Source organism: Rhinopithecus roxellana, chromosome 14 (assembly GCF_007565055.1).
Source record: "Rhinopithecus roxellana isolate Shanxi Qingling chromosome 14, ASM756505v1, whole genome shotgun sequence".
Classification (NCBI taxonomy): Eukaryota; Metazoa; Chordata; class Mammalia; order Primates; family Cercopithecidae; genus Rhinopithecus; species Rhinopithecus roxellana.
In genome coordinates this window covers 2,470,289-2,493,970 of record NC_044562.1, presented here as the reverse complement: position 1 = coordinate 2,493,970, position 23,682 = coordinate 2,470,289, and the positions used below count along the sequence as shown (strand labels likewise).

Genomic DNA, 23,682 nt, shown 5'->3' with positions numbered 1-23,682 from the left:
GCCTGGGTGCCAGAGCAAAAAAAAAAAAAAAAAAAAAAGCATACATCTGTTATCTTTCGCTACCTGTGTTTTGAAGTTGAAATGATTTCATACTTCTTTTATCCTTGGATGCTTTCTTCATAGCTTAACATAGGTATTGTTTACCAATTAAAATGGGAAGCTGGTTTAAATATCAGCAATCATGCTCTAACAGCACAATTAAAGGAGTATTTGACTCAAAGCCTTGGCTGTCCTATTCACAAATTTTGAGTGGTTATTTCACTGAACGTCCATTTATTATCTTCTAAAATGTGGAGAATACGAACTAATAACTTTTCCCCAGATTGCTGTGATTCTTAAGTGGTATAGTGAATGTGAATGCTTTGTTATCTGTAATGCACTATATCAATATTATTATATTTTGCTTCAATATGTTTATTAGCTTGCTAAAATAATTTCCTAATAATTATCTAGCTAATCACCTTTTTAACATCCCAATCTGATCTGTGTGTGCAGTCAGCACATGTCAGAGTAGTTAAAAGTGAAATGGGAAAACATGAGCAATTCATAACAATCCTTATTTGAACCACTGTATATGGACAACTCCAATTTTTTCAGCTGGTATGAGACATCCACATGTAACCTTAAAGCCTATGTTGTATAAAAGTTTTTAATGCCAGAAATCCCATATGGTTTTGATGTAACTAAAAGGTGTACACTTTCCTCAAGGTCAAGTCTAAAAATTGGACCACTACAGGCTCTGACCACATGTATGAGAAGCCAGAGGACCTGTGATCACACCTGCCTCAATCACGTACCATTATTTACTCCACTTGCTTCTTTTGAATGGGTATGATCCCAGCCAAACATAGTGAAGGGGAAAGTTAAGTAATATTTGGAAAGCCATGACACATGTAAAAGGTACATTATATTAGATATAGTGCAGCAGAATTGTAACTACATATGCAATTCATATCTGCATAAGTCATGATGGTGGAGGATTTCTTGAAATTACTTTCTTTTCCCCCAATGAAATGTCAGTCGTTTTTAGTTTTAAGTTTTGCAAAATTTGGAACCTGGTTTTCTTACACACTATTAACAATTGCTGCAGATACATTTCAGTCACACTGCTCTAACTTGGAAGAAGAATCAGCACCAAAATTCTATGATGCTTCAGGTGGGGCAGAGTGTGAGAAGACAACTCAAAAAGAGGCTGGAGAGTCTCACTTAGCAGAAACCTCAGCTCTCACTTCTTTTATGGCTGTATTTCATAACACTTATCTTTTGACTTAGAGCATTTGCCAGGAAAACTTTGATTCCTAGGGCAAATAAGCCTGATAATTTAGAACTCAGAGATGTCTTATGAGTTTGCAAACATCAATGCATTATCAAAAGCCCTGTGAATTATTAGCCATTTAAATACCAGCTACCTATTTTTTTCTGATTACTGTTTCATTTTAATTGCTCCCATTTCCTGTCCTGACCTTAATGTTTCAGTGAAAAGAAGGCATCCGGTGAGAGAAAGAGAGAGAGAGAGATAGAGATCTTTCATTTGTGAATTGCAAAGCTTCAGAGGTCCTAATTTGGCCAGCATGTTTGCTACAAAGCCTTGGAATGCTGTTTTGCAGTTTCAAAAGTGATCATACTCAGCTTCCCAGAATTTTTTATGCCTAGAGGATGCCACAAGAACAAGGGCAGCCTTGTTAACAAGTTCCAATCTCTCAAAAACAAGATAGGATTTGGATATAAATCATCATTTCAGCTCACAAAGCCACGTTCTCCACCCCACTGAAGGGCTTCATTTACATCTAAAATGGTTAATACTGATCTGCACCAGAACTCCTAAGTGGAGGAATGCAGCTGCCATGTGCTTAGTGACTCTGGGGTTAGGGAAGAATGACATCACCAAATGTAAGCATATTATCATGCTGACATAGAGGCACCTTGTTTTCTCCTCTGTGGATAGAGCAAGGATTGTGTTCTGTCTCTTGTTTTTTTCCTCTTGAAGAATACCTTTCCCCCTCCTTTCTTAGCAGCTGCAATATGAAGGGTTGAAAATGTCACTTCAACTAATGATGAATGATGCTTGACCTCTGGATGGGTTACTCTGAATTTTATGCAATTCTAAATTAATATGAAAGATGCCAACTCAAAGGACTTTGGCTGTTAGGATTTGCTTCAAGGATAGATTCATGTAAAGCAGTTAGTAGCTTTGGGGTTTTGTTGCTGTTGTTATTGTACTTGGTAGGGGACTGGGAGACTCGTGCTCTGTAAGCAGGGTAAAAGGCAGAATGTGCTAACATTTTTATGTGTTTTTTTTCCTGTGAGATTAATATCTTTTTATACTAGAAATATTGTCAGTAAGCAGAACCAGTTTGTGAAAAAAACATTCTCAAAAGGGCAACTGGCCCACATGTCTTTGTTGTTTTTATTTGAATATAATTAATTATGTAAAGCAATAGTTACTGAAGATTAACAATTAGTAGATTCTGTCAAGTAGTCACACGGAAATTACTAACTAATTGAACGACTGGTCCTCTATTGTGTCAGAAAGCAGTACTAAGTGTCATTATTTTTATCTTTTTACTTTGTTGTTTTCACAGATCCTCTTTTTTCTAAGATGTATGTTTCACAGCAGACTAATAAATAAATAACCCTGGTTGTAATTTCATAACATGCAAAAGGGTTTGAAATAAAAACACCTGTTTTAATTAGCATTATGGTTTGTTCACTTTATAAAAAAAGTGATAATCCTGATGCAGTTAGCTGACATTTTTAAAGCTTTGAATTTCCATCTGTATCTTATATTATGATGTTTCAGGATTGTCATGAGTTAATTATGTTAACTTGGGAAGCATTGCTTGCATTTAGAATGAAAAACTTCAGCTTGAATAGACAGAAAAGCAGATGCTATCTTTCTTGTCAATTGCTTTGTTGTGGGCTGCCTTGCAAGTTTTCATGTATTTCTGGATCTAAAAGGAAGTGTAAATCTCTATTTATTTTAAGTTTAACATAAACTACACAATTTCAGTATTCTTCTGTTTTGGCTGTATGTATCTTGTGTATCTTTACATGTGTAGCTTTCCTGCCCCCAAATTCAGAAATCCACAATCAAATTATCTCTTCTTTAATTCTTAATTTGTTTTGTTGTGCCTAGGCATTATGGAGATTAGTACATAATAAAATTTAAGAATAAGACAACTCTACTGGCTCAATCCTCTCTCTAGTTATTTTTTTCTACCACTTTTTTGCTTTTGTACATCAACCTTTTAAATGGTACAAAATACATGCAGCATCTGGGCACAACAAGGCATGTTAAGAATGGAGTAGGCACTCTAAGTAGGAATTTCCATGCTTTTGTGAGTTTAATGTTCCTTTAACATAGAGAGCAGCTGTGTTTATGTCAATAATTACACATTGGAATAAATACGTGTACATGTGTTTCTTCATGGGATTAAGAATGTTAGGTATGGCCTTACACAAAAGATTCTTGTCCCTCCCATACCCACCCAAAAGGTTTCTATAAAATTCAAAACCAAGTTACACTGTTTTGAGATTCCGAAATATTTATCTGGGCATTTGGACTTCTAGATTTCAACTGACAGAATATGGGATTGATGTGTTTGTAATCTTCTGTTTACCCCCCTACCTCATACCCATTCTCCACTCTTCACTACCCTGTTTGGTACCCAGGATCTGTATACATTCGCCTTCCAATGGGCTTCCAACTAGATTGGGCCAATGAGAGGTGTCTGCGGCAGAACAGAGGGCAGGAGACAATGCAAGAATGCCAGGACTGTGAATGCTTAATTCCTGAATTGGTGCCATAAGCAATAAATGCTCATGCTCAAAAGAAATGAGATCAAAGAAAAGTGGATCACTCTAGGCAGAACTCCTGGGATACGCATTCTTCCTTTGGGCTTTAAAGAAGTGGTGGGATGGGGCCAGAGGAGGCGGGTGGATATGATAGCTTAGGTCAATAATGAGCAAGAACCACAGTATGGTTCTTGCTTGGGAATATCAAGTATACTAGTATAATGGGCCCAGATGCTCAGGTCTGAATGAGGTCAAATTTTAAGACTGAATGGCAGGTTGTGGCCAGGAAAAAGAGGCCTTGAATGATGGAATTAGAAAACTTAGTGTTTAAAATGTATGACGAAGGTGTGTTCAGTATATAAATCCAATCTGTAAATGATATGGAAAGTGGAAGTTTATTCAAGTGTCTTATCACATATTCAAATGAACGTATGGCTGTTCTACCACTTAAAAATAGCTCTGTTCATTAAAGGAAACGTAACCTAGATTTTCAGAAAATTAAAATACAATGTTCTTAAGTCAGTTTAAACTTTAACTGAGATTCATAGTTTGGTACTGCTTTCCTAAGCATTTGGACTAAGGCAGAGAGTATAAATCTAATGGGTCATCTTCCTGACCAACTTTCGATTTTGATTGCAAACAATCAACTTGTTTATTTAGATACAACCACTGAACCAAGTCATTTAGACACAAACATTGAACAACAATCCATGTGTTTCATTCCTCTCAACTTTGGATGTATTTTGCCTCATAAAATGTACAGCATTGTAATTGTTATTAATTAGCTACACATCAAAGAACTTGGGTTAACAGTGGGCCATGATGGCCTGAATCGCAGACAAAGTGTGACTTGTTCAGTGTATTTGTTTATTTATTTATTTGAGACAGTCTCACTCTGTTGCCCAGGCTGGAGTGCAGTGGCGTGATCTCGGCTCACTGCAGCCTCTGCCTCCTGGATTCAAGCAATTCTCCTGTCTCAGCCTCCCGAGTAGCTGGGACTACAGGCACGCACCATCATGTCCAGCTAATTTTTGTATTTTCAGTAGAGATGGGATTTTGCCACCTCCCAAAGTTCTAGGATTACAGGTGTGAGTCACCACGCCCGGTCTTTTACAGTGTATTTAAGACTAACACTACTCCTCTAGAAACAAGGCTGTAATGGAATTTACCTTGCCAACCAAGCTGATTTGTTTAGATGCTGATCATTGGAAATAAACTATTAATGCAGGAACTCATGTTGTTTGTTAGTTTTTTTAATGTAATGGTTCGAAGTGTGTGACTTATGAGCCTCATGTAAAAATAATTCTATTATTACTTCCAGGACAAAACTTGAAGGACACTTTTTCCCCTTCTTGCTCTATATGTTGCTATACAACTGTTTTCGTCCCTTACTGTTTTAGGTGGTTTTGCAAAATAATTTGTGAGTGAGATGGATCAGGGTTAGAATATTAGCCTTGACACTAACTTCTTATATGAATTTGAGCAAGTTATTTAGTTTCTCTGGTCCTTAGATCCTCACTTATAAAATCCATGAATACTACCTTGCTTTGTTACTATGAAAATGACATAAGATCATGCAGATAAAGTACCAAGCACAGCGGCTGGCACATGACAGGTGTTAAGTTAATGGTCTTGTCATCTTTGTTGTTATAGTTGTTCTTATTATTACACAACTTTCACTTCTATGCTGATAATTTTCACATTTGTCTGTCCAGTCTTTATCTCTTTACCAAGCTCCATAGTCCAAAGTCCAAATATCTGCATAGCATCACCAAACAAAAGTGTCAATAGCATCCCCCAACCAAACCCATTCTCCCTGGCAACTTTTTATCAAAAAACAAACTGAACAAATTAAAATTCTCAGCTACTCTTTCTGAAGTATTACATGTAAGATAACTTGCATAACTAGCTACAAACAATAGGTTTACTTGGTTCGTTCCCCCTTTACCACCCCTATGTTCATTAAATGGATGGCTTCACATAGCCTTTTTGTTGCATTTCTACAAATGCTATTTAGTTCTAGCCTTCATGGTATCTTGCTGGGCTGTTTCCAGGGCCTTCTAACTAATTTGCATATTCCTACTTCTCACCTCTCAAATGCATTTTTCTATTTCCTACAGATTTATCTTCATGAAATATAGTCTGGATGATATTTCCTCATACAAACTTTTGACAATTCTTTCACATCTAACAGAGACCATTTAACGTATTAGCATAACAGTTACACTTTTCCCTGGCTTCCAAGCTAAGTTCCCATTACATTTCATCGTTCACTTTTGCACTGGTCATAATGAGGCCTCTTGCCAATATCAAATTTTGATCCATTTCATACTTCTTTGCTGGAACAGTGGTCCTCAGAGTTTAACATGCATCAAAATCAACTGGAGGACTTGTTAGATCACAGACTAAATAGTATTTGTAGAAAAGCAATCACACAGCCAGTTGCACCCAAAAGCTTCTGTTTCAGTTAAATCTGAGGTAGGTCTTCATAAAATTTGCCTTAAATGTCCTGTGTGTGATGCTGACATAGCTGGTTCCGGGACCACATTTAAGTAACACTGGCCTGGAACATCCTTCCTCACCCATCTCAGTTCAACAAAATCCTATGCATTTCTCACTGCCATTGTGTGGGAGAAGTTTCATCTGTCACCTGTCAGAATGAACCATTCCACATGTTGTGTTCATGAGATAGGAGGCAGGACTCAACCATAGAGGTGAGGCTCACACACCAGACAAAAATGTCCCTAGCTAAAGCAGGAACAGGGCAGACCTGGACAAAGCCAAAAGCCCCCCCCCAGGAAGGCCTGATTTGGAGTCTTACCTGTCCTGTGTCACTAACAGAATGATTGAAGTTTTAAGTGGAGCGAGATTGCCTGGACTCTGCTACTAAATACCTGAGTGAACTTGAACAAGTTACTGGATCTCTGGAGCTGCTTTTCCATCAGTAAAGCTGAACTAATAATAGTACATCCAGCATATGTTGATGTGAGAATTAAATGAATTCCTGCATGTGAAGCACTTAGAATAGTGCCTGAGAAGTGCTCAACTATTATTGGTTTTCTAGTAGTTTATACCTTTATCACAATGCTCCACTTGGTCACACAATGACGTTTAAAGTTTGTAGGCCTATCTCCTTTTCTAGATGTTGGTTTCCTTAAAAGCAGAGACCACATTGTTGTGAATCCTCAGAAACATAGCCCTGGGTTTAGCACTTTATAGAAATCCAGTAAATAAAATTTTTAATTAAACTGAGATTGAAGGAAGATTGCAAAAGGATCTTAAGTAAGTAAAAATTTTCTAAACAATAAACAAACCATCCATTTCTTTTTCCCTCATCATAAAGATGAATAAAAATAAGGTCAATTATTAATAATACATTGAAAGTAGGTTTGCCTTTTCCTTTGAATTTTCCAAACACTATAATTAAAATGACTTCAAATTGGAAGATTGTTAAGAAGAAATTAATCTTATTGGTAAGTAAAAAAACAAATCCCATTGTTGATGATAGATATGACCTGTTAGCAATAGTTACACTTTTATATTTTATTTTCTTACAATCAGCATGTGGAGACCAACATAATCCAATTAATTGTAATTCCCTTTTGTTATGTCGGTAAAGTAGTTCATGATACTAAAACACCATTGAAGTCTTATCTCTAGTCAGATAATCCAAATGGATTCTCATTTGCAAACTACTAGCAGGTCTTTATAAACTTCAGTAAAATAGAATATTTTGACTTCCCTGAACCTATAATAAATGTAACACACAAAAATTGGTCTGTGAACTCTAATCCTTTGTAAATGCTAGCCATCAGTTTTCTAGACTTCTTTCTCTGCTATGTAAGGTTCTTATAAACGCACCTGTTTTTTATTAACTGACTTCTTTTAAAAGCATTTTTTCAACAGTGAATATCCAGTATTTGAATACATCAAAGCCTCTCAGCCGAGCTTCTTGCTCATTGTGTCTTTTTGGACACACCACCCCTCTTCTATACGCCCACTCCAACCCATCCTACATGCTACGGCCAGAGCATCGTTCTAGAATGTTGCTCCCCTGTTTATGGTCATCCAGACTTTTTCAGCTGTAAGGACCTTCATGCTGTACCCTCTGCCTTCTCTTCTATCCTCAACACCCTGAAATATGGAATCTGTGCCTCTAGGGTCTCCAACAACTTGTGGCTTCCCAAATGCATCGTGTTCTTCATTCCTTGGCATGATCATTGCTTCTAGCTGAATTTTTCTTCATCTCTTCTCTTCCTCTCTCCCAGCTCCTGCACCACCCTCACCCACCTGACTGCTCATCATTTAAGATCATTATTATGTGACACCTCATCTGGAAAGCCTTCTAACTACACCCAGATGAAGCTTGATGCTAATCTTCTATGTTCCCATAGCAGTCTGCAAGAAGTTATATAATAACATTTACCATAGTTGATTACATATTTTTCTATATGACCAAACTTCCTATATACTATGAAATCTTTGCACATAGAAGCTAGATCTTTATTTATGTTTACCACAGCAGCTATAACATGCCTAGCACAAAATTTGGGTTCAATTAATATTTGATAAGTGAATGAATAACCTACTTATGTCTTCAGTATTTGTTAAGTGTTTTGAAAGAGAATGATAAAGAGAACACAAAAATAATGCCATGTGTGTAAACATATATCTATTGTCATCATCGTTGGTATTATATTATGAAATAGCTTCTGTTATCAAAGGAGGTTAAAATTTGATAGGTGGTGCAAATATATTAATAGCTAATAAAAATGAGTGCATCCATCATTGGCTAAGCACGGGGGATATAAAGATAAATAAAAACAAATTTCTTTGAGGCAGAGATAAAGGAGAGACCCTTTGTTTAAATCACTATAGTTAAATCTAGTAGGCATGCCCCAGGAGTGATGGGGTTCTCACGCTAGAATTAGAAACATGGTAAGCAAAGTTTGAAATGAAACCCAATGTAGGGAAGAGTCAAGATTAACGCATAGATAGCTAGGCATCACAAATGATAGGCAGAGACTGGGAATTAGTGCCACAGGTTTGTTTAGGCTAGAATAATTAAGATGATAATGTTGTTCAGTAGTTTCATCAACAAGAAATTGTTACATAAGAACCTAGGTATTTTACCTTACTTTATGCAAGTAGTTGTAAAATTTATAAATCTCCCAACTCTTATTTTGTGTACCTTTGTAGAGCTTTAGCGGTGATTATGGTGAAGAAAAGTCTTGTGATGCAGAAAATTTAGTTTACTCCCATGAATCAAGCTAGTCGACATAATTTAAGTTAAAAATTATCATTAATAATTACTAGAAATCTTCTCTTCATTTTGGTTATCTTAATTGACAACTGACAGATGTCTTATCTGGGAGTAACATAGTTTTAATGAATGAGAGTAGCAATATCTTAATCTACCAGTTTTGTTTACCTTTTATTTCTATTTTTCTGAAGAAATATTTTCAGACAGAAAATTCTAAGTTAGCAAAAACCCAAATCCATATCCTTTTCAATGTTACCATTTCTAACCCTACACATATCACCAACATAGTAAGGGGAATGATAAAAGCCAGAAATCATATTACATTCTGGAAATATTTGCCTAAGTCTGGCTATATTGGACGCTTTTCATATATTATATCACTTAGATCTCACACAAAATTAAGAACTCTCATTTGACAAGTGAAGAAACTAGAATGTTAAGTAACTTCTATATATGCGTTTTTGCCTACAATAGACATATTATCTGTATATGGGAATTCATACGACTTAGTTTATTTCCTAGATATCATTAAGAGATACGTTTTGACTTGGCCCTGTGCTTCATATTTGCAAACGTAATATAACTTGGAGGGAACAATAGCAATGGTGTTGAAATTTAAAGCCACTATGAAGCAAGCTTTCAAAAATGACTTTGTCGAAATTTAATCCTACGATTCTCTCCCCTTTGGAGTATGTAATGTATGAAATCATCCATGGAATTCCAGCAAATTCAGAATCTGTTTGGAGAAGATGGTTAAATAAAAAGAACCATTGTGTACAGTATCTATAGAGTACAAAAAGCCTTTGACTGAATGAAAATAAGAACAGTGTTGGAAGCTCTGAGTAAGAAAGGAATTAAAGAAATATATATGGGTACCATGAAATACATCAATTCTTTTTTTTATGATCTTGACTGAAAGAAAAAAGTCTGTTCATTTTTGTTGCTGTTGTTGCATCTGAACAGGACTACCTTTTCTCAGCTACCTAAACAAAATATCTAAAAGCCTGGAGAGAAGCATAATGTCGCTAATGTCATTTTATAAGGTAGCATTATGCATGGAGTTATGATGATGGGAAGATGTTTTATGTTATGCCATTATAAATTAAAAATGCACAAAGCAATGACACATTTGTTATACTTTCCATCTGTGGTGCTTGCTTCACAAGTTTCAGTTGTACCTATTTATTATGTTATTCTTTACATTCAAATGAAATCTGAGGAGAAATAAAAATAAAAAAAAACAGTCTTGTTCCTGACTCACTTCCTGTACTGGATAGAGGAGAAGACTGTTCCACCTCCTTCCAAGAGAGTAACTAAAGACATTTCATATCAGCCTGTGACATGTGCAAGCTTCGGCCTTCTCAAATAATTTCCAAAGATATTCACACAACATGAAAGCATACAGAAAGCAAGCTAACATGGTGTGCCGAAGTAGCCCATTAGATATTCAGAAATGAAAGCTTTTAAAAAAAGGTTTTAAAATCTTAGAAAGTTTGTGATTACTTCCTTCCTCCCTCTTTCATAATTCAAGGATGCCACAGAAAACCAGATTTTGTAGACCAGGTGGTAATAGAACCATCTATCCTGTGCATAGGTCTGTCTCCTCTTGCCAGAAAGGAACCATTTTCAAACATAGGACTCCTAAGAGCTTCCTGGAGGTTACTGTGATAAATCATATGAAACAAATCTCTTTGATTTTGCATACAAGGTTTCATATTTAAAACCACTTTGCTCCTTTCTCTTTGATAGGTAGCATGACTATAGACAGTTGATTGGACTTGGGTTGAGTTTTTCCTGAGGATGTTTCCAATGTTCTCTTGTAGTACTTGGAGTCTCAGGTGATGGCAACCATGCAATATTTCTACTTTAGACATAGTAGTTATACGAAGAATGAGTATGAAATTGGCAATCATGATTTTATTGTTTGTCTGGAGACCACACTGGAGAGTATTCTGCATATTTGTAGAGCAAATTATTTGAAATAGGTTAAGCCTGAATATTTTTCAACTAATTCCAGCTTCAAATCTGTTCTCTGAATATTGGTAATTATTTTTCTTCAAATGGAATTACCTAAAGAACTCACCCTGTTGTTCACTGTGTTTCACAAGTGTAGCATAGCCTTTGTGTCAAGAAGATGTATAGGTATGATCCAGAAATTTGACATCGTCTTTCTCTGCCCAAAACCTTAGGCATTGTATTAGTTTGCTTGAGCTACCATACCAAAGTACCACAGACTGGGTGGCTTAAACACCAGAAATGTATTTCCTCACAGTCCTAAAGGCTGGAAGTCTGAGATTAAGATATCAGTAGGTTGATTTCTCCTAAGGTTCTCTCCTTGGTGTATAGGCAGCCGCTTTCCTCCTGTGTCTTCGCATGGTCTTTCCTCTGTGTGCACCCTAATCTGTTGTTATAAGGACACCATTCATATTGGATGGGGGCCCATATGACCTCATTTTACTGTAATTATCTCTTTAAAGATCCAATCTCCAAACATAGTCACACTATGAAGTGTTGGGGTTAAGACTTCAACATTTGATTTTGAGGAATGGAAGAACACAATTCAGCACGTAACAGGCACAATGCATATTTTTGGGCGATATATTTGTTCTTTGAGTTTGTCCTGGCTCGCCCCCAAGGACAAAATAATATGATTCTAGGGAAGAGTAAAAAGATGTAAAATGTCCAGAACTTTATCTATATTCACTTTCTGAGCACCTAATGAAGCCCTCTCCTTTGAGGAACATAAAGCAGCCTCAACAGCTGTAGCTTTAAAAACACAATGCACAGCATGTAGCCTCCTTCCATCTCTGTTTGTTTGAAAAAAATTGAGTGAACAAACAAATTAACTGGCCAATTTGTTTAGTTTTCTCATATAATATCCTCAATGAAGTCTCATGTTACAGCCAAGGTGTGGAAGGAGGAGCTTTAGCCAGTGCAGCAGAGAAAGATGCTACTTTTGGCACAGGGTTGACATCACCATGTTTGAGAATGTAGAATCACTCTAATCCACCAGAAATCAGACCGAACCATCACTTTCAGGAGCCAGCACAGCAGGAAACGTGGAGCTAGTTGAGTGATTCAACAAACTTCCTTTTGATCCATTCCTTTAAATGCTAAACTAAAAATCTTCTATATCCTTATAAACAGTGTCGTTTTATCTACATTAATATCTAATCTTTCAATTTGATTTTAGGGCCAAACATATTATGTTTTGGATCGATCATCCCTCTGGCATCTCTTTCATTTGGGATATGACTTTCATGTATCCAGCAGGCCTTTTAGATAAGAGATCCAAATGGTCATCTGTGCTGGAAGCAGGGACATCATCCTTTATGAGAGTTTCATAGTGTAACAGGTTCTTTTCACTGTATTAATGTGATCAGGGCTATTCTCTCTGTATCCTGGGAAAGCTAGGGTGTCTCTTCCTCCTTTTAAAATTGCAACAATAAAATAAAAGTTGGAAAGAGGTTTTAAAAGTGCTATGAAAACTGTTACAAGGTAAACAAGCACTTGATTTTCAACATATAAAGAAGATTTTCTTTCTTGACTCGGTTACTCTTCTATTCAGGATAGTCCAAGTGCAAGCACATTTCAACAAAGACTAGGTTAAGACAGTTTGAGTCTAGTTAAAATTGAACCTGATATCACAGCTGCTGGTTATATATACCAACATCTACAGAGCAATATATAATACAAGAGGAAACTGGTAAACTCATTTTTTTTTTCCTTTGATATGGAGTCTCACTCCATCACTGAGGTGGCTGGAGTGCAGTGGCGTGATCTTGGCTCACTACAACCTCTACCTCCCAATTCTTCTGCCTCAGCCTCCTGAGTAGCTGGGATTACAGGCATGCCACCATGCCTGGCTAATTTTTGTTATATTTAGTGCAGACAGGGTTTCACCATTTTGGCCAGGCTGGTCTCAAACTCCTGGCCTCAGGTGATCTGCCCACGTCAGCCTCCCAAAGTGCTGGTATTACAGGCATGAGCTGTTGTACCTGGACAGTAATGAAACTTAATGATATTTAAATGCCCCCTTTTCCTTGGAAACTACCATTGACCTACTATGGCTATCAAAGGTTCATCCTTCAGTTCTTCTTTTTAAGAAAAATTGTTCCTAATAGCTACTGTCAAATTTTTTCTTTCAAATATATTTTTAAAGCTTGATATAAATAAGTTTTTACTTAAAATATGTCCTAAAGACTCTTCAAGAAAGAGCATTTCAAGATAACCTTGCTTGGGTACAACATTTAGGTTGTGTGTGTATGTGTGTGATCTCATAAAAGTTACGTGGTATTTGCATTGTAGAGCTTAACCTATCTTTAATTCTGTTTATATGCTTTAAGGCAAAACCATAACCAAAATGAATTTAAGATAACCTAATTAGAGGGCCAGGAGAAACCAGCACAGATTAAAAGGATTGTGAGACATTGTGGTTCAACCAGACGTCTTCCTAGGATTGGACTACAACATGTGATATGCTTTGGCTCTGTGTCCCTACCCAGATGTCATGTTGAATTGTGTTGAATTGTAATCCCCAGTGTTGGGGGAAGGACCTGGTGGGAGGTGATTGGATCGTGGAGATGGATATCCCTCTTGCTGTCCTCGTGATAGTAAGTTCTCACAAGATCTGGCTGTTTAAAAGTGTGCAGCACTTTCCTCTTCACTTTTTCTCTGCTACTGGCCATGTGAAGATGTGCTTGCTTCCCCTTCACCTTCTCCCATGATTGGAAGTTTACTGAGGCCTCCCCAGTTATGCTTCCTCTACAGACTGCAGAACCATGAGCCAATTAAACTTCTTTTCTTTGTAAATTAGCCAGGCCCAGGTAGTTCTTTATAGCAATGTAGTTTTTGTTGATCCCATTCAAGAAACTGCATCACACTGAGATAAATCCTCTAAAACAACCATGCTGGCTTACAAAGTTTGTTCAATGTTTCAGTTGCCTTAGTCTCTTTTTTATTTTACCATTTTGGCCTTTATTCACCTGCCTCATTCTGGTGACATATTGGATATGTTTGTTTCCTTATGCTTTAAAATGTTTTTCAGATACATTTTCCCATTTGATACCAACAATTATCCTTTTATCTTCATTTTACAAATAAATAAATAAATAGATAGATAGATATACAATGAATTAGTGGTGAATCCAGTCCTGGAATGGGTGTTTTGTATGGTCTTTTTCCTACTCTATCATATTTCCTCTTCACTCCATTGCTACCTAACAATTTGCTCCATCTCTGCCCATTTCCTAATGCAGTGGCTTTTTATTATCAATTTGTTTTGTATCTGTTTATATAAGAATCTGTGCCTTCTACAAGTCAGTAATTACCAAAGATGAGAGTCAGTTTACAGGTAAAAGCATAGCCTCAAGTAAGACATTTAAGGGTAAAATGTAAAAATTACAATCTTGACATAATAGTCAATCAACTACCATTCGCAATTACTGTTTATTTGCCTTTTCCCTTTCTGCTTCTGTCAGCCAAGATTAAGTCTGAACACAGTGATTTTAAACATAGTGGGGGCTTACTGGCTCTTTATCCTGGTTTCATCACTTGGCAGCCATGGGAAAATTGTTTAATGTACCTATGCCTCACTTTCCCTATCTGTAAAATGGATATGATGATAACAGTAGCATCTTCCTCATTACCTTGCTGAAAACATTAAATTAGATAATGAATGTAGAGTGCATAGCACAGTCCCTAGTACAGTGTAAGCTCTAAGTAATTGTTGGTTATTGCTTTCATTGCAAAGTATCCTGAATGAGTTCATATGGATTTTGTTCTATAAAAAGTTATGATTTTGTCAAGAATAATTACCAACTCTTAAGTTCATATTAAGGAAATATTAATACGTGTGTATCTAATTTTCTAGTTCCCTGCCCATCTATGGTAAACTTCATAAATCTTTGTTGAGTGACTTCTATAGACACTTATGAACTTCACTATAGTGGCTCTCAACCAAGAATAATTTTGCACGATGGGGAGATACGTGGCAATCTCTAGACACAATTTTTATCATCCCCACTGGGAAATACTACTGGCCTCTAATGCATTAAGGTCAGGGATACTGCTAAACATACTAGAATGTAAAAGACAGTCCCCACCACAAAGAATTTTCCAGCCCCAAATGTCAATAGTGTGGTGCTTTTGAGAAATACTATTAGAAAAGGGAAAAGTATAAGACATCATCACTGTATAGAATCTAGTTAGAAAATGCTTATCAAATAATGCAAATACATTTGCAATAATGCCTGTTAACACCAGGATAGGGTTATGGTTAGTTCATCTTGAAGACTGGTTGGCTTCATGAGAAGGCATACTATATGGACATAACTTCATGTTTAGATAAACTACAGTGACCTTGCAAAATTTTCCTTAACATCATCTAGTTTACAAGGGATCTTAACCTTGGTTGATTATGAAAACTTGATATAAAAATTAGTATTATATTTCAAAATACTTTTTCCAACTATTTGCCATATTGCCTATTTAAGCTATTTGCTGAAGGGCTACAAATTATTATTATTTCTTTAAATGGAAACTACATAGGAATCTATAGTAGGAATGTTGGTTTAGGTGATACAGTTAATATTATATGGTATTTTAAGTAGATATAATCAAATGGTATCTATTCATTGGTAAATTTTCTTTATCACTACATTCAATTTTCATGTTCACTTGAATTAACTGATATTAATGTGGAGATGAGTAATATTAATGCTGTTTTCCTTTGGTTAAGCCATTATTTGTTGGTGGTGGTGTTTCCTTGGTCAAGCTAAAATCATTCTCTTTTTTACCTGCTGAACACTTTCCTTTAGCAATTTCAAACTTGTGCACCAAAATGGCATTTTGTGTTGGACTTTTCTGATAAATTTTTGGTTGAGATATTTGTGTGTGTGTGTGTGTGTGTGTGTGTGTGTGTGTTTAGGTTTCCACTTAAAGTTCAGTGCCAAAGCTACAGTACTTATACATTTTCTAAATGTGTTTTAAGCAATAAGTTGTACAACATTTTTAGAACATGTGTTAAGCTATTTCTCTAAGAATGAAGCTCTTAACAAAACATAAGCACTCTGCATGAGATCTTAGCAGCAAAGTGCTTAAAAGATAAAGTAAGAATTGGTACCATGGGAAGAACACCAGCTGTAGAGCACACAGGTCCATTATGAGAAGTATGGTAGTGGGTAGGGAGAAAATGATTTAATCAGGAGTAAAACCAATTTTATTATAAGGGCACGCAGGGGGTGTGGCACCATAGTGAGAGGGACATTTCAAAATATCTGACAGAATTCAACAATGTGAAAACCCCGTTCTTTAAAGTGACAGTAAACCCCATCAGGTCTCCCTTTTTGATGCTATTGTTAACAGTTGACTGTTTAAAGCTGGCCTGCTAAGATGCTGTCGGCCTATTTCAATAGTGTGTAGCCAAATAAAAGACTAATTGTTGAATACAATCAATCAAAAATGATTGCAGGGCAGAAAGAAGGTCTCCTCTGCTGATTTTGTTGTGGATCATATTATTGTGTTATGATTGAGGTAGGAATGAAGACTGAAAGGAAAGATTAGCCCATCTGAAATAAACAGATTCACCTTCATGTCTTCTCTTTGCAAACACACTGTTGAGCAGGAACACCACTTACTATAAGCCTTAGAAACGATCGTTCATTTATTTAAAAAAGAAAAAAAAAAAGATCTGCTGAAGATTTGGGCTAATATTTTTAAAAGGACATGAACATTATTAGCAAAACAGCCCATGCAGAGAATCCCTACAGTGACAATTCACAGCTTTTCTTACATTTTGGTGCAAAATGCTCCTCTGCATTCATAAAACTGACATCCAAGGGACATGTGAATGCGAGCCCAAGACATCAGTAAAGAAACAAATTTTCAGTTGACCAAATACCTCCGTGTTTGCCAGGATTCTCAGCTTTTCAGTTAACCCCCAGATTGTCTAAAATGATTAGTTTAAGTTTTCGTGAAGCCCAGAATCCAAAATCTTTTCCATGTTGCCCGTTTAGAAAGACAAATCATCTGGCTCGACAGCAGTGCCTTTGTACCTTGCTTCTTTTTCATTTTATGTCAAGATGTCCCTTTCAGACGTGAATGCATCCACTTCTTGGGTGAGACTAATTCCAGACATTCATATTGAGGGTGAAAAGGACAAAAATAATTGCCCAGAACATTTTATTTCTACTACAACCTTCATTTCGGCTTTTACTTTCTTTAATATTTCAACATTTCCACTCGCTCAAGCTTCCCAAGCAAATACTTCTGTTGTTTCTAAAAAGAGTTGGTAAGCACTTGTGGTTTGTCTTTAGTGTGTTATCATTTTTGACAGCTTTGCATAGCCTACGTAGGCCAACAGGGGTCTGTCTAATATTGTTGCTGGGCATATTTTCCTCACTGAGATGAGAACTAAAAAAAAAAAAGATTTTGAAGCAGTAAGAAAGAATTAATATCCTTTCTCACTCAGTATTCTATTCCTTGCTGACTTTATATTCAGGCAAAAAAAGGGAAAAAGTGTTACCCATTATTCCCTTGTACATAGCAAGGCTAACACATGTAAAGCAATAACTCATTTTCTATTGCCATGTTTAGCATATGTCTCTTGTTGGCTCAGCAAGGCCTTTAGGCTGGTCCCTTGAGCCGGCCATCATTGGCAACTCTTAGCCCCTCGGCCTCAAAACCAAATAGCTTTGAATCATGTTGAGCTGTGATGCTAATTTTCATACTGATGCATTATGGGAATAAATGTATCTGACATACTGTGTCAATGGCACTGTCTCTTTGTGTCTCTTGTTTTTTGTTAGCTGCATTCCTGCAGATGGTATTCCATTGAAAATGTTCCCTTCCTACGGAAAGAGGGAGGGAAAAAAAAAAAACATGCACAGCACCAAACCTCTAGGTGCAGAAGGCTGTTAACGGTTGCTGATGATAGTAGGCAAACATTAACATAATAATTAGTGTCTTGTAATTGTTTCATTAAAACCAGTTGTTCCATTTCTCCTCGTGTTTTCCCAGAAGAGAAGCTGAATTTGGACGACAGCCAGTGGGAGGACATCCACGTTGTCACCGGAGCACTGAAGATGTTTTTCCGGGAGCTGCCTGAGCCGCTCTTCCCTTACAGTTTCTTTGAGCGGTTTGTGGAAGCGATCAGTAAGTACCTCACAGAAAAGGGCAGGTGGTGGAATAACCTGACATCCTGGAATTATTAAGTAAATAATAAGAATGATTATAATAATAATCATGGGGAACAGAGTATCCCCGATGCTCCATATCTTACGTTTTCGTTTTGTGTTTTGATGGCTTGTTTTATTTCTGGCCCTGCAGTATTATCTGAAGTTTTTTTGGTTTTTTTTTTTTTTTGCTTTGTTTTTTTTTTAGGAAAAAAAATATGACATCCTATTTAAGGTAGTCAATTTAAGCGTCCTCAAATGAAAATAGTGTCTCATCAAATCTGTTTTAAAGGGTTCACCGTGTGCACCCCTTGTCTCTGCCTTTATACTTTCAGAATTGCAATGAGTTTGAATACAAAGGGGTCTTGAAAAGAACCCTAAGTGAATTAAATATTATATTTCATGAAATATGTGTTAAATTATCAACTAAGACATCATGTTCTCTTGGTTCACTCACCCTTCACCCACCAACACTAGTAAACAGCCATAATTTGCTTATGAGCAGTGTGATTATCAAATTAAGTAATGGCAAGTTTCTTCTGTTAAACTGGTGACGTTATAAGAGAGTGAGTTATATCTATTACTAACCAGTAGTCATTGTACACTCCATGAAGCTTCCTTTTCTGTTTTTTTAATTCATAAAACACACACACACTTAAGTAAAAGTGAATAAATGAATGAATAAATCAATGAAAATCTTTTCCAAATGCAAGAGTACTTGTGCTATTAATCCTTCGAGAAGCAACTACTGGTATGTCTCTAAATTTAATATCTTAGGGTATGCTTACTGTAACTGTGACAGCTTGGAAAAAGTTTCCTGGCAAGCCAGCTGATTTAAGGAAGAAAAAGAAAGAAGAAAGAAAGGTAAAATTAAAAACTTTGCAAGCCTGGCAGGAGCTTAATTAAAATCCTAACGAGACAAATCTCCAAGAAAAAAAAAATTGCTGTACTCAGGAGGTCTGATCTTGGATGGCTGGATGTGCAGTGTTCCCATTAGTAGAAGTGGAGATTTTGGGGTCCTGTGTTGGAAAACAGCCCCTCAATATGCCCTCTAATTCTGTCATTCACAAAGCCTTCACCCTTGTTTAAAGCTCTGGCAAAATGGTATCAAGAAAAAGAAGAAATTTCTCTCCCAAGGTCTTGTTGCTTGCTCAGTTTCAGATTTTGTTGTTGTTATTGCTGCTGCTGTTGTTGTTGAATGTAGTAACAATACTCTATGGGTTTTGAGTTGAGGCTGGAACTCTTATCCCTTGTCATGACTTCATCTCATGAGCCCTTTACTTCTTCAGAAGAGCAATGTTTCATAGTTACACAGGCTCTCTTAACTTCATTTGAAAAGAAGAAATAAAATATAAACAAGCGGGCATTTCCGTAACAGCTTTTTCTGATATTCTGTCTTGGAACACCCAATCAACTTACAATGCTGGGACAGAGTTCTGGTAGGAAATTGGAGGGACTTTGCATTTAGATGCCTATTTCTGATAGTGTACATTTAAAGAAGTCATATAATTTCACATCATGATCTCCACACAGTCAAGTGAAGATGATCTCATTTGGAAACTTACTTTGGTATGTGCTATTTGGGGGCTATAACTAGGATAACCATCATTTAAGCTTCTTTTAGTTCATCTGATTCTAAAGATATTAGGAAAGTCATTTTCTTAGCTTGAGAGATATGGAAAGCAGGCCCTCAGAACCCACATGAGAGTATGTCTTTTGAATTTCTCTGAGTAGGATCATCTCAGGGATATTCTAGACTTAAGTCCAAATTGTATAGAATTTCAGAAATATAGGCATGATAAGAACGGAACATGTCAGAGTTGAAGCAGGCAGCAGACTATTGGGATTGATGGCTCTGGTAAGGGTTTCTGCCAACACCTATAAAATGGGTTATGATGAGAATGAATAAGAAAGTGCCTAAGAAAGTCCTTTAAAAATGTAAGAGGGTGCACAAACAGTGCTAACAATGTTTCTCCATATGAGCTTTGTTTGATAATGTAATTTGGAAGAGAAGAGAGAGACTTCTTCCTTCATTGTTCAAGGCAAGGAGAATCAAACTCAGTGTTATTGTGTCGGGAGTTGGTTCCTACCGGTGGGTCTGTGGTCTGGCTGACTTCAAGAATGGAGCCGTAGACCTTCTAGGTAAGTGTTACAACCTTAAAGATGGCACGGACCCAAAGAGTGAGTGGTAGCAGGGTTTATTGTGAAGAGTGAAAGGATAAAGCTTCGACAGGGTGGATGGGAACCTGTGCGGGTTGCCGCTGCTGGCTGGGATGGCCAGCTTTTATTCCCTTATTTGCCCCTTCCCGTGTTCTGTTTCTGTCCTATCAGAATGCCCTTTTTTCAATCCTCCCCATGATTGGCTACTTTAGAATCCTGCTGATTGGTGCATTTTACAGAGCACTGGTTGGTGCATTTACAATCCCATTGCTAGCTACAGAGTGCTGATTTGTTCGTTTTTACAATCCTCTTGTAAGACAGAAAACTTCAAGTCTCCACTCGACCCAGGAATTTCAGCTGGCTTCACCTCTCATTATGGTCTGAAAGTTTGTGTCCCATCAAAATGTATATATTGAAGTTCTCACCCCCAAGGTGATGGTATTAAGAGATGGGGGCTTTAGATGGAGATTAGGTCATTAGAGCAGAGCCCTCGTGAGTGGGATTAGTGACCTTATAAAAGAAGCCCAAGAGAAACCTGTATCTTCTTCCACCATGTGATGGTACAACTAGAAGCTGCCATCTATTAGCCGAGAGTGGGCCCTCACCAATACATTAAATCTGCTGTCAACTTGGTCTCATACTTCCAAGACTCCAGAACGGTGAGAAAGAAATTTCTGTTGTTTATAAATTGCTAAATTTATGGCATGGTTTATAGTAGGCCAAATGGACTAGGACACTCAGCAGCCTTGTTTCAACTCACAACCGAATAGTAGAATGTCATTATTTTTTAATATGTAAAATGGAGGGATCATAATGGGGCTGAGAAATATGATGTTGGATGTTAGTACATTTACTAACCCATGTGTTTTTTATATAACCTCGAACCTAGTCCTTGTGTTCTAAACCTAGGAAAAACTGTAGGTTGTAATTCACATTTAAATATTCTTAAGCAATAAGAGAATGGCCACCTAGTTTCTTGGCAATGGTAAAAACCACACCAGAGGAAATACTTTCTCTCCATGTGTACCAATTGTATTAAAAAAATCAAAATTTTAAGAACATTTATACCCCGTTGCAGGGCTTTATCACAGCTTACATAGCCTCTTGTAAAAATCTATATGGTGAGAAACTCAACAGATCCACTCACGAGTTTTCGGCTTTATATGGAAAGGGACCAACCAGGTAAAGTAAATTCACAGGAGAGGATGAATTGAGGACAAAGAGGCCCAGACCCAGCCTCTTTGTCCTCAGATTCTAGTTCTTCCCTTTTATTTTCTGTACCGTAGGAGGGTTGGTCCTAGCCAGCTGTATTTTGCAGATGCTTTTTTTATTAGTGTTTTTTTTTTTACTTTTATTTCAGATTAAGAAGGTACATATGCAGGTTTGTTAGCTGGGTATACTGCGTGATGCTGAGGGTTAGGGTACAAACAATGCCATCACCCAGGTATAGAGCATACTATCCAAGTTTTTCAGCTCTTGCTCCCCTCCCTCCCTCTCCCATCTAGTTGTCCCCAGTGTCTATTGTTGCCATCTTAATGTCCATGTGTACCCAGTGTTCAGCTCCCATTTATAAGAACTTGGGGTATTTGGTTTTCTTTCTCTGCATTAATTTGCTTAGGACAATGGCCTCCAGCTGTATCCATGTTGCTCCACAGGACATGTTTTTTTTTTTTTTTATGGCTGTGTATTATTCTGTGTGTATGTACCACATTTTCTTTATCCAGTCCACCATCATTGGGCACCTAGGTTCATTCCATATCTTTGCTATTGTGAATAGTGCTGCGATGGACATGCAAGTGCTTGTGTCTTTTTGGTAGAACGATTTGTTTCCTTCTGGATATATACCCAGTAATGGGCTTGCTGGGCCCAATGGTAGCTCAGTTTTAAGTTCTTTGAGAAATCTCTAACCTTACATGTGCTCTTGAGGTGCTATTGCACCCAGTCAAAGCCACTGGAAAGAGATAGCAGGAAGAGAGAGAAGACAAAGGCCAGCAGTTTATTAGTTTATCCCCAACCCGTTCACCCTTGCCACCCATCTGCCTCAGGTAGCTTTTCAGCCTGAGGCTCCTTCTGCTTTACAGCTTCAGCTTTGACCAGACAGGCCCCCTCTGGTTTCAGCTTCCATCTGGTGGCACAGACTCTCCTTTCTTTGCTTTTCCAGCCTGGAGAAGGTAGTGGCTTCCTGGTGTGTCTACTTTCTTGATTACTCTACTCTTCCTTATCTGGCTCTCAGCTTCTTCTTTATATGGGCAGCCAATTCTCTGCATCAAATTAATTCTCTCTGTTGGTGTAAATACTTAAAATGGTTTCTGTTTTTTGGTTACACACAAGTAAAATATGACGTCAGTTGATGTCGTGGTACATGTTGTCATAACATTATTTCCCTTTTTTATTACCCCCAAGTCCAGTTTGTGAAGCGTTAACATTTTTATTTGGCCCCATATTGGGAGATCTGTTACCCTTTCATGGAAGAGTTAAAAGGTGGTTAGACCCAACAGAATTTTGCATCCAACTGGAATACTTTGCATCTGAGGAGAAAATGTTATTTCTAGTACAAGCAATTAATGACCACTGGTGCCGTCTGAATAATTTTTATTGTATGTTTGAAAGTTATCACATAGTCCAAGAAGAGTGAACAGAAGGCATTTACTTTTTAAAATAGTTTCTTTTTGGACCAAAAAAAAAAAAAAAAACCACATTAATATCATAAGACCCTGCAATTGCCATAGTAATCCCTTGTCTGATAATACTCATTGGGGTAACAAAAACACTAGGGATTGTTTTATGTCTCAGAATCCAAGTACAGCAGCTATTGATCTGAAATTCTATACTTGAGGTCAATCCAATTGGGTCACCTGCAGGTTATTTCATGGGGATTTAACCCACTGACTGCAAGGACTTAATTCCCTGGAAATGACTTGTGCTGAAGGCATTATTAGTACTGTAAATGTGAACTCAGTAGAAAAGCACAGCCAGGGAGTTTTATGATAGGTGATGCAATCTTGTGGCTAGAGGCCTGCAGGGGTCCAGACATTTCCAGTAGATCTAAATCCTAGGAAATGTACTAACTTTACCTCTGTTCCCATCTTTTTTCTTCTGGTAACTCTACAGATCCAAAGGAAAAAGACAACAAGCAATGTTTTTTTCTGTTTTAATGTCTGCATTTTTCCAAAGTTCCTGAAAAAGAGAAAGGGAGGAGAAAAACCCATTGACATTTCTAATAATTGTTTCATTTAATTCTCAAAATAAGAAAGCAGGAGATATTGGAGAAATGGAAAGATCATCTGCACA

General features: G+C 37.1%; 1 protein-coding gene across 3 annotated transcripts in view; it reads left to right on the top strand.

Annotated features, from left to right (window-relative positions):
* Positions 1 to 23,682, top strand: part of ARHGAP15 (Rho GTPase activating protein 15) — a 638,248-nt gene that overhangs the window by 482,289 nt on the left and 132,277 nt on the right. For all 3 annotated transcript variants that reach the window (XM_030916186.1, XM_010353830.2, XM_030916185.1), the window contains one exon: positions 18,077 to 18,211. In XM_030916186.1, the coding sequence (XP_030772046.1) occupies positions 18,077 to 18,211 (135 nt within the window). The remainder of the gene's footprint in view (positions 1 to 18,076; positions 18,212 to 23,682) is intronic.